General features: G+C 37.8%; 1 protein-coding gene across 1 annotated transcript in view; it reads left to right on the forward strand.

The window, feature by feature from the left end:
• Positions 1 to 2,166, forward strand: part of LOC122057820 (serine carboxypeptidase-like) — a 5,163-nt gene extending 2,997 nt beyond the window's left edge. Inside the window, exons 4-9 of the mRNA XM_042620122.1 lie at positions 174 to 317; positions 409 to 559; positions 1,004 to 1,092; positions 1,226 to 1,484; positions 1,579 to 1,712; positions 1,831 to 2,166. Of these exons, the coding sequence (XP_042476056.1) occupies positions 174 to 317; positions 409 to 559; positions 1,004 to 1,092; positions 1,226 to 1,484; positions 1,579 to 1,712; positions 1,831 to 1,944 (891 nt within the window). The 3' untranslated portion in view covers positions 1,945 to 2,166. The remainder of the gene's footprint in view (positions 1 to 173; positions 318 to 408; positions 560 to 1,003; positions 1,093 to 1,225; positions 1,485 to 1,578; positions 1,713 to 1,830) is intronic.
• Positions 2,167 to 12,071: the final 9,905 nt, after the last annotated feature.

The following is a 12,071-nucleotide window of genomic DNA, read 5'->3' on the forward strand; positions in this document are numbered from 1 at the left end:
ACTGTGGATACCCACATGGGTGTTCTTCCAAAATCACGGGGGAAAAAAAAAAAAGAAAGAAAATTATGATAATAGATGAATGAATAATGAAAGTAGAGGTTATTTCCATTGGATGGTTAGTATCTCTTAAGCTAAGAATGTGACTCTGACTTGTTTTCTCCTCTCTGTGTTAGGCATTTTTCGCTGAACATCCTGAATACGCGAAGAATGACTTCTATATCACTGGAGAATCATATGCTGGGCACTATATTCCTGCTTTTGCTGTCCGAGTTCACCAAGGGAACAAAGCTAAAGAGGGAATTCATATAAACCTCAAGGTATGACCCTGTTTTAGCTTGATTTGGAGTTATACTTGGTCAATTATGCTTGCTTCTCTGGACTTAGATAGGTGTGAAAATGGTTGAACAGGGATTTGCCATTGGAAATGGACTCACCGATCCTGCAGTCCAATATCAAGCATACACGGATTACGCATTGGAAATGGGAATAATTAAGGAATCTCAGTACAAGATTATTAACAAATTCATTCCAGTTTGTGAAATGGCAATAAAGCTTTGCGGTAATGCTTATCTCTGCAATCTCTCCTCTCTGATTATAGTTGTGCTATCATGAAATCTCTTATTTGTTGCTGCTGGTTGTTGGTTGAAAGCAACAACAGTGGGGTGAATTTTGTTGTGGGCAACAAGATCTGCACGCCGTCCGTGTGTGGATTCTCACATGCCCTCTCACACCTCCAAACCCCGTGTATACAATTTGTATCCTGTGCTTCCCATACACCCGAATCAGTATTGGGGCATCATGGGAAACCCTCTCCCTTTTGTTATTTATATGTGAACATGAAATGGAATTGAGAGGGGGGAATCCTTGCAGCACTTCACAAGTAATTGAGATTAGACTTTCTGTTGAATTCTATTTTTTAATATAGCAGATGTTATAACTCTCAATGGTTCTTTGCTGCCTGGATTCATCATCCTTGGTTTAATACTGTTTACTTCTGTTTCAGACGACAAACGTAAAATCCCATGCATGGCATCATTTGTTGTTTGCAACTCTATATTCAATATGATCATGGGGGTTGCTGGTGATATCAATGTAAGCACTGTCATTTCTTTTTGTCCATCATTTTAGTCGGTTTGGTGTTGAAGAATTAGAAATTTGCTTTTATCAAAGAAATGCGATTATTTTCTTAACAAGCATTCTGCAATGTCTTTATTCAATGCATCAGTACTATGATGTTAGAAAGAAGTGTGAAGGGAGCCTTTGCTATGACTTCTCAAACATGGAGAAATTCCTGAACGAGAAACCTGTTAGGGATGCTCTTGGAGTTGGGGACATTGAATTTGTTTCATGTAGCCCTTCCGTTTACAGTGCCATGATTATGGACTGGATGAGGAATCTGGAAGTTGGTATACCTGCTCTTCTTGAGGATGGAATCAAGATGATGATATATGCCGGGGAGTATGATCTCATATGCAACTGGCTTGGTAAGTTTCCTGGGTTCAATTTATTAGCCTTCATTCCATATAGAGTTCTGAGTACTCAACCTCAAATCATCTAATCGATGTTTCTGGTGTGCAGGGAACTCGAGGTGGGTTCATGCCATGGAATGGTCTGGTCAGAAAGAGTTTGTCGCTGCTCCAAATGTCTCTTTCGTGGTTGATGGTGGAGAAGCAGGACAAATGAAAAGCTATGGTCCTCTCACTTTCCTCAAGGTCCCTCTCTTACCTTGTTATCTAACATTCCAGCTTAAAAATCACACCATTAATGGATTGTTTGTATCAATTGTTTTTCTTTACTGATTAAGAGTTGGTCATTGTGATGACTTGACAGGTCCATGATGCTGGTCATATGGTCCCAATGGATCAGCCTAAGGCTGCCTTGGAAATGCTGAAGAGATGGACTCAAGGGCAGCTTTCAGAACAAGGTCAGGTGGCTGACATGTGATTTGCTCAGCCACGTTATCCATCTTATCCTTCTTCAGTGGTTACCATTACAGTCTCCCTCACCTCAAAAAACGTTTTACAGTCCCCCTTACCTCAAAAAGCTCTGGCTCTCTTCTGGAGGTTGCTTGTGAATAGTTTCCCCAACTTCGGTTTTTCAAGTGTCTAGCTGGAAACGCTAAAAGATATTCCATAAATTTTATCCAAATATGTTTGGATTTGTGCATGCACTTCTTGTATTCCACATGCTTTTCTTTTCTTTTTGGCTTTTTGATCAAATCCTCCATGATTGTGTGTGAGAGAAAGAGATTATCCCTTGGGTTGGGTTGGGTTGGGTTGGGTTGGGTGGGGTGGGGTGCCCAGTCTCTCTTTCTCTGTGGATCTGGATCTCTCCATAGAGCCTAGGATCAGAGAGTTATCGCACAAGTCCTCAGGTCACTCTAGCCATGGGATCACTCCCATGTGAAATGATGCATATGGGCAGAGGAGAGAGAGAGAGAATCACTCCCTCCCATGTGAAATGACCCATATGGGTAGAGGAGAGACAATGGCCCAGTCTCTCTTTCTCTGTGGATCTGGATCTCTCCATAGAGCCTAGGATCATAGAGTGATCGCACAAGTCCTCAGGTCACTCTAGCCATGGGATCACTCCCATGTGAAATGATGCATATGGGCAGAGGAGGGAGAGAGAGAGAGAGAGAGAGAGAGAGAGAGAGAGAGAGAGAGAGAGCCAGCCAGCCAGCCAGCCAGCCGTGGAATCACTCCCTCCCATGTGAAATGACCCATATGGGTAGAGGAGAGAGAGACACTGGGTAATTGTACCCATGAGGATTCCAGAAGTCGAGCTGCCCTATATTATTACGTATATTCATTAGGTAAGAATTGATGGCCGAAGCAACCAAACAGAAGTCGAGCTGCCCTATCGAAGCATATGTAACAATGTTTAGATCACACTAAAAAGGGTATATCCTGTGCATGAGGCTCCTCTGTCACTGTGGGATCTAGGAAAGGTCATAATATAAACAATTTTACCCCACTTCATACTTGGGGTGAAACAGGGCCGGGTTGGGTCGAGTTCCTTAAAACCCTAACTCAACCTTAGGTCCCTAAAACTCAACCCAACGCTAACCCAACTCTGTCGGGTTCATGCTTAGGCCCAAACTCTATTGGGCTCAGGGTTTGGGTCGGGTTGACCCTAGCTGGCTTATTTTAGTGGAAATCTCATTCCGATAAGTACGATTCAATTCTGATTTCAATTCCAATTCCAATTCCAATTCCAATTCCAATTCTTCAAACCACTCCCCTAACTTCAAACTCTGAATATCATTGACCATAACTGACCCTACAACAACACATTTTAGCCTTATCCCAACTACATGGGATCGGCTACATGGATCCGTGTGAAAAAAAAAAGGTTTGGGACATCCCACTCATGAACAATTGGCAACTCGGATTTTAGCCCTTCAGGCAGCTCTGTTAGATACCATACTTGGGTGAAGACTTTTGCATGTCTATTCTTACTAATTCCTCAATGGTCATTTTTTGCTTGCCCCTAGTCCTTTTCGCTCTATCCATCTGCATCTGGTCACTCCTCTGTACTGGTGCATCCAAATGCCTCCTTTGAACATGCCCATACCATCGTAACTGAAATTCTTTGAGCTTATCCTGAATTGGAGTAATTCCCAAATCGGTTCTAACCTTGTTATTTCTTACTCTATCTCTTAGGGTTTTGCTATACATCCATCTCAAACACCCTCATCTCAGCCACACTTAGCTTATCTATGTTAAGCTTCTTGAGTGCCCAACATTCTGCACCATACATCATAGCCGATTTTATGGCTGCCCTGTAAAATTTTCCCTCAAGCTTTAGAGGAATACGTCGATTACATAACACTCTAGACGCCCCTCGGTCCTCTCCATTTCATCCATCCTACTTTAATTCTGTAGGAAACATCATCATCAATCTCACATTCTTTGTTTAAGGTAAAGTCCAAATATCTAAAACAATCGCTTTGCGGGATCTCTCTTTGTTCAATTTTCACTCTCTCGCTGTCACTCCCCAATCGACTAAAGTTACAGCTCATAGTCGAAATTGACCCTTTGCCCCCTAAATTCCTCAAAGTGCAAGAATGTGCTAAGAGTCTAAAGAGAAAGGGTCCCTTTTACTAATGAAGTTCTCTTGTCAGTTTTTCAAAAGCTTAGAAAAGCTTCCTTGTCCTGTTTTAGTTACTTTCTTCATTTATACAACAGGATGCAATGACATTATGGGCTGAGTTAAATCTTGGCTACAATGGAAGTTCATGTTGAGAATTGTCACTAAATCCAAAAATGGGCCAAGCCCAACCCAAAATATTAGGCGGGTGGAATTGTTTCTTGTCAATATGTGCAATGTTCCAGTGTAAAAAAAAAAAAAAAAAAAAAAAAATCAACATTTTCAATTCTAAATTTCAATAATTCCATTTACTACAATAGAGAACTCAAAAGTGAATGCAAATACTAATGTAAATGAGAAAAAAAGACTTATTCTTCAATTGAAAGTTTAAGAAATTACAGTCCAATGTTCCGCGTCATCAAGAAGACACCATAGCCAAACATGAAACTAGATGGTCCAAATCTATATCCATAGAATGACCAATCAAAAAAAAAAAAAGAGATAGCAAAATAATAAATAACCAAAGCAAATGGAGAATTAAAAACTCTCATACAAATTAACAATAACAACAAAAAAACAACAAAGGTCTCTCTCTTGAAACCTTATAAAATGGTAACTTACTTTAAGTCAAATTAATAATATCATCATCACCAATAATAATCAGGGTTAGACTCAAGGTGGGTTAGGGTCGGGCTGGGTTTTCTATGCCTCAACTCAGACCCGGCCCAACCCCACACAGGGTTGGGTCGAGTTGGGATGGGTTGGCCCTTATAGTCGTGTTAGACAGGGTTCAGACTCAGGGCGAGTTAGGGCGGGTTCAGATCGTCAAGGCTAAACTTATAGAGAGAGTATTTTTGAAGCCATGACCCTAAGTCTTTATGTTTAGATCATCCTGCAATCTTTAAAATGGAAAGGAAAGGCTAAAATAAGACTTTAACCATGATCAGTATTAGGGGTGTCAAAACCTAGCCCGAACCGATAAAATTGACCAAAATCGACTGATAAAACTTGAATCGAACCAAACCGATCCTTATTGGATTGGTTATGGACTGAGGTATGTTTGGGCCTGCTGAAAATTGGTCCAAATCAAACTGACCAATCACCAAACCAAATGAAACTGATAAAAAAAATAAATGATTATGAGATTATAAATTGGTGAATTGACTATCCAATTTTTACAATATTAGTGAGAGTATTTTTTATTGTAAGGGGAATTGTTACAGATCATTGAATATTATGTTATGAATAGAGAAATTGATTTGTAAATTGTAATAATGCTTCCATTGATTTCCTTGTTCATTATACAAAACTAGTTTGATAGTTAAATGAATGATTGGATAATAGGTTTCATTTTGTAATTTCAATATTAGTTATCTTTCCTTTACAACGATAAACCATGATTTAATCATAAATTTAAAGTGTTTTTTTTTTTTCGTCAAATGTTGTCACTATAAGTTATGACGAAAAAAAAATTTAAAGTGTTTTTTTTGTTCCTGTGTTTTCATTACTTTTTGTATCATTTTTTAGGCCGTATTTCTACAAGAGTTTACACTTTCTTTAAGGGCACTACAATGTAGGTCCCACGCAAGAAACCTACATCTTGCATGGGACTCACAATATATTGCCGTCAATCCCCCATCCCATGTGCCCATGATTCGAGTTTGATATCAAATGCCATGTGTCCAATCCAGCCCCCCAAAATATCCATCTATTGAGGAATTCCTTCGTCCACTTATAAGCCCAAGATAAAAGAGTGTAATTTGGAGAGCTCTATTGGGTGATTGCAATCCATGGAAATTTTGAAATGGGTATATATTTAAACAGACACCACATGAAATATTAGAATGAGATAGCAGTTTCTTCTTATCTGATCTGACCATCTTGAGATAAAGGTTGGTGAAGTGTAACAAATAATTGGTTGGTTAAAATAAGTGGTATAGCCCACAAAATATCCCTTAGAGATCTAATACAAAATTAAAGACATTAGGTGGAGACGGGTAAATGATATCTTGTTAAATAAAATGTGATAGCCCTTGGAATGCCAACTGGGGAGGTTTTGGATTGCACCCTTTAACATGGTAGTATCATAGCCAATGGTCATTCTTTCACTCTTTCAATGACATTACTTTTTCACATATATAACAACATCTCATTCCACCTAAACACTTAAGGAGTATTGAGATTTAAGAGTTATAATATCACGTTGGTTTGTTCAGGCCCTCAGTACCTTCATATATTTTAGGAGTTCTCTCCACCGAATGTTTTAATGTTTTATTAGTGATATTTCATAGGTTACCCCACTTTAACATTTACGATCATTCCATCATTTCCATTGTTATTCAATCAGCACCTAAAACATGAAGAACATCAGATTTTTTTTCCCTATAGATTAGGATGTTAGATGTTCAGTGATTAATTGCTCAGGTCTCCCACAAACTTTGCCATTAAAGCTTCTTGGCATCTTCAAAATTAATTTAATGCTAGTGGAGGGTGAAATAGAGATACTAAACATCCTTTGATTGTTTTTACTTTAGGTTTTGGGTGCATACATGAGTTGATTTATCACCTTAGGGTTAGGAAATTCAAGAATTGCAACAAAAGAAATTGGGTGGCAATTTTCACTTATACCTTAGATATTTTGTGTTAATTTTTAAGATAAACTCTGGTTGGTTGAGATTAAAGATCCACTTCTTTTGGCATAGGGAGTGCATCAATGAGGAGCGATGAAACATTTTTGTCATAACAGGACAGAGAGGTCATTTCATGTGAGGAGAGAAGAGAGGCTGCTAATGTACTCTCTACGATCGGCTCAGAAAACCTGTTCTCTAATATAAAATTACCAACCAACATGAATCTTAGCTCAGAAGTCCATGGAAATTTTTTAAAATAAAGAATTTTTAGAGGTTAGTCATCCCGGTAAGAGACCAGGTTCAAAAGCAGTTGATCATCTAGCAAGAAGACAATTAGAATCATTTAAATTATTATGATGCTTTTCAATATGTTTTGTAAGTAGTTGTGTGTAACGGATTGTATATTTAAGTCAATTTTAGTATTTTACTTTGCTTTATGTTAAAGAAGAAGAATCTTTTAATATTTTAGGGGAGATTGGACACGTCGCTAGATTTCCTAGAGTTAGCGGCTCAACCAATGGGGGAATAGGGAGACTTTTCCAGGGGGAGGAGAGATGCAGTCACAGTTTGGTACTAGGATATATTGACCATATTTATGCCCCTAGACATCTTAGCATTGAATAAATACCCTCAATTGGAAATAAAAAGAGAATATCTTGTTGTACCTGAGTTGGTGGGGAAAGGGGAAAATGTTGTGACCTTATTTTTTTTGCATTTCTAGTATAGTACATTGTGTTCTTTCAATGAGGGTAAATCATATCAGTTCACATATCTATTTGTAAAATGTACAATTTCTAATACTTAATAATGATACAATGACAATTCACTTTCAAATAATTCTAAAAACTCTTTTCTACCCCTATATTAAATAACTTTCAAGAATAAAACAAGGGACAATAAAAATAATAGTTACAACGTTACGACTTAGAGAAAAATAATATTGCCTGATCACATGGCTCCTACGCTTCGACAAAGGAGTGTACGAAATTATGCCTCACCCCTGTGACATAAAAAAATTCATCATTGATGTCCCTGGGCATTCTCTCATTGGTCCCTGTGTTGGTGCAAGGGCCACACGATCATTCAACAATCTCTTGTCCATAATTCTTGGAGAAAAGAACATTGTCCGGGAGCCTAAGCTAATGTTCTTACGTGTCTATCTCTCTTCACCGCATATGAAAAGACATATTTACCTCAATTTTAAAGAGGAGAGAGATAGACTGAGAGAGCACTAGTGTAGGCTAGGACAGAAAATCACTTCCCATAATGCTACTTGGTCATGTGGCCTCTACGCTTAGACACAAAGGGGGAAAATGATGGCCCCATTTGCCCCCCCCTTGTGAAATACAAACTACCCACCCCTGTTGATGCCCTTTGTGCTCCTTCATTGATCGCCGCACTAGTGCAAGGGCCACACAATCAGGCAGTGTTCTTCTCCCCTTCTTTATAACTATTACACCAACCAGTATCAATGAGCTCTGGTACCACCTATATATTATCAAGTTCCATGCATGCTTCATGCATGTCCTCTCATCATCGTCCCCCCCCCTCCCCCTCCCCCGCCCCCGCCCCCGCCCAGGCTAAAAAACCTCATTGTCATGGGTTTGTGAAAGGGAAAGGAATTGAAAGTAGGAAAAAATTTTGTAATCAGTACTCCACATGATTATATCACTAAATCTAGGTCATTTCATATTAATAAAATTTATTTTACTTTACATCCAAAACCTCTAGATTTTAAAAGTATAAAAATATCATTATTAAATGTGATAAAATATAAATAAATAATTTATCATGTTGGTTACTAGTTATAAAAGTTCATTTTTAGAGTTGGAAATTTTTTTTATTTTTTTTATTTTTTTTATTATTATTTTTTTGGGGTAAAGGGTTTGGAAATTTTCACTTCCCTTTCCGTTAATATTATTAGTAATTATGACACAAAATACAAGTAATTTATCATGTTGTTTTGGTTTCTATTTGATTCAAGATATAATAAACATAAATTGAGACAGAACCAATTATTATTCGGTTTCAATTTTCTAAACCAAAACTAATTAGTAACTGATTTGACTTAATTGGTTTCCCCTTTAATCTCATTCCACCTTTGGAACAACACTATGACATCCCCCATCCCCCCCCCTCTCACATAGAGGAATGGAGATGAAAAATCTAGATATTCTGGCATTGCAAAGAGTGTTCACTTTTTGCCGACGACACTTTTATCTTCTGTAGAGCATCTACAGATGACCTATTAACTATCAAGGTTGTGCTCGATTTATTTTCTAATCTTATTAGGCAGAATATCAATTATGATAAAAGTGGGCTTTTCTTTAGTAAGAATGTGTCGAATACTGAGCGTTTTTGTTTAAGCTCCTTTATTGGAATAAAGGAAATTTCCAATAATGAGATCTACCTTGGCATAGACCTACTGCATCCAAGATCTAAGGTTGCCAGCATTCGTAAAGTTGTGTCTCGAGTGAGTGATCGATTGCACACTTGGAAGGCTCACATGCTTTCCTATACAGATCTAAAAATCCTCACACAATCAACTTTGTACTCAATCCCTTCTAACTTAATGTCTTGTTTTGCTTTCTCGTCCAAAGTCTGTAAGAGCATTGATCCTATCTGTGCACAATTTTGGATCGGTGGTACACCTAATGGGTCTAGAAAAATACACCTCATAGCATGGAAAACCATTTGCCAGCCTAAACATGTTGGAGGTCTAGGTATAAGGGATACATTGACCCAAAATCAGGCACTACTGCTAAAATTGGGGTGGAGGCTTTTAACTCAACCCAATTCAATATGGGATTAGACCCTTCGGTCTAAATATTTTTGTAACAGATCTCTGTTTAACCCAAAAGTCTTAAAAAAACATGGTTCTTGGGTATGGAATAGTGTGGCTTCCATACTACCTAAACTTCTGAAATGTGTAAAGGAAAAAATTGGCAATGGGAGGAACACATTCCTCTGGTTTGATCCTTGGCTTTTCCAAGACTCGCTTGCTTCTTCAATGCACATAACCCAGGAATTCAATCCCTTAGACAAAGTAAACGATAAAATACAAGGCACCTCTTGGGACTTAGGCCCTCTCACTCAGTTGTTACCCTCCCCCCTTTCCCATTCCCTAAGTAGAATTCAACCTACAGATCAACAGGACACCTGGACATGGTCTCTAACAACCACTGGTGCTTCCCCACCCGTTCTGGTGCCAACTTCCTCCAACAGGTCCATGACAAAACCAACCTGAGACAAAGACAACCTATGCTTGGTAGATGGTGGAAATTTCTATGGAAATTGAAGATCCACCCTAAATTCCTTATGTTTTTCTGACGTGCCATAAATAATGGGATCCCAGTCAAAGACCGTTTACAAAAGTGGATCGATATCGATCCTACATGCCCATTTTGCAACACACACCTAGAATCCCTAGAGCATCTTTTCTTCTTTTGTGATTTCACATCTCACATTTGGTTGGCTGGTCCCCTAGGGCTCCGACTACAAAATCTGATCAATTTCTCTCTGAGGCAGGTATTACAATTTTTCTTTTTTCATGAAGATATATCTTGTTCTCAAAGATCACAGTTATTTTCTATCTTTGCAATCACCATCTACTTCATTTGAAAGCGTAGGAATGAGGTCTTACTTTCTCATATAATACCTAATCCATTTCGTGTTTTAAAAAATATTCACCAATGGATTTCTGATTTACATCTAAACAATGATGAACTAATATTGTCTACTATCAAGCATACAGATGGTCCAGCAAACTTGAAGCACAACACAACTCTTCCTTTTTTCACATGTACAATTTTAGTTTGTGCTGATATATTTAATGTTTTGCAGTCAAATCCAAGTTGGGCACATGGAATCCTTTCACAAGGTGAGTTTAGGTTTATGGCATCTGGTGTAATCAAGATTGATACCCAAGCAGCAATGGAAACAGAAAATATACTACAAGGGTTGTTAAAGGCAAAAGCTGAAAATTGGGACATCAGTGAAGTGTGGTTTTCCAACAAGCAACTTCATCACCTACTTCCATACACCACCAAGGGTGCATGGCCACTCCTCCACCATGCCACTTTTTGTAAAATCTATGAACTGTCTAGATCTATCACTTTTGTATATAACAACCTCACTAACATAGCCATGGAAACAGTATGGAAGGCTGCTACTACTAGTAACCACAGGTTACACAATCAACCACCAGAGAATGTAGACCCTACATTATATTCTACTTAATATACTATTTCTTTTTTCTTCAATAAAAAAAAAAAGAAAAGGCAACAACCTATGAGAGAGAGAGGGCCAAAACTCTCCTCATTCACTCTTCTCTCTCATAGTTTTAAGGCTTTTTTTTTCCCTCGATTATCTGGATTGATCATGTGTGAAATTTCAACTTCAAATTTAATTTCTAATTAAATTTGAAATGTCCGCACTCTTTTATGGTTGGTACACTCTCTTTCTCATTCGTGTTTGTAGTGACTTATTTGCCACATGGTCAGCTCCAATTACGTTAAAACTCGACAAGTGAAAAGCCTGAATTAGGTATGTGTATAAAATGTAGGGTCAACCAATCTTGCTGGTTTGTAGACTATATTATACTAGTTATGTTGCGGTCCCAGTTGTAAAAAATTGAATGGTTCGGTGGTGAGTCACGGATTCATGGAATTGAATGAAATGTTGGTTGTGACGTGTAAGGTCAGAAAATCATGGAAAAAGCATTTGGTCAAAGTCAACAAAAAATTTTGATGGACTTCAGAAGTTTCCTAGACTTCCGCCTTTTTCTTTTCATTTTACCAAATTACCCTTAAAAAATCTTTAATACGAATGCATTGTCTTCTTTTAAGGATATGATAGTTTACTTACATCAATTGTCACTCCTTCACCTAACATTGCTCATGCCTCAATCCAAAGATTTGGAATTGGAACACACTAATTGTTCAATTGTCTCTCTCTCTTCTAACATAGCTCATGCATCGATCCAAACTGAATGACTAACTACTGTCGTTAGTAAGGGTATCAATCGGTTAGATTTTGATTCAATTTAAAGATGCATCATGTGACTAACCAAAATTGCATAGAAGTTTGTTTTTCAAATCATAACGGAATTGGCTTGATTCGATTCTTTATTTGATCCATATTCAATTATAATCTGGTTTGTATTCGATTTGAATCCTATTTTAGGTGTTTGGACAAAAGTTTCACATCTACATTAACAAAAAATCCCTTATTTGCTAGGACCATAATCTATCGTACTTTTTCAAAATATTAATAAAGAATAAAAATCATCATCCACATTGATTAGAGTATAAAAAGGGAATATAATTAATTCGAGTCTTTATTCGATTT

Source organism: Macadamia integrifolia, chromosome 12 (assembly GCF_013358625.1).
Source record: "Macadamia integrifolia cultivar HAES 741 chromosome 12, SCU_Mint_v3, whole genome shotgun sequence".
NCBI lineage: Eukaryota > Viridiplantae > Streptophyta > Magnoliopsida > Proteales > Proteaceae > Macadamia > Macadamia integrifolia.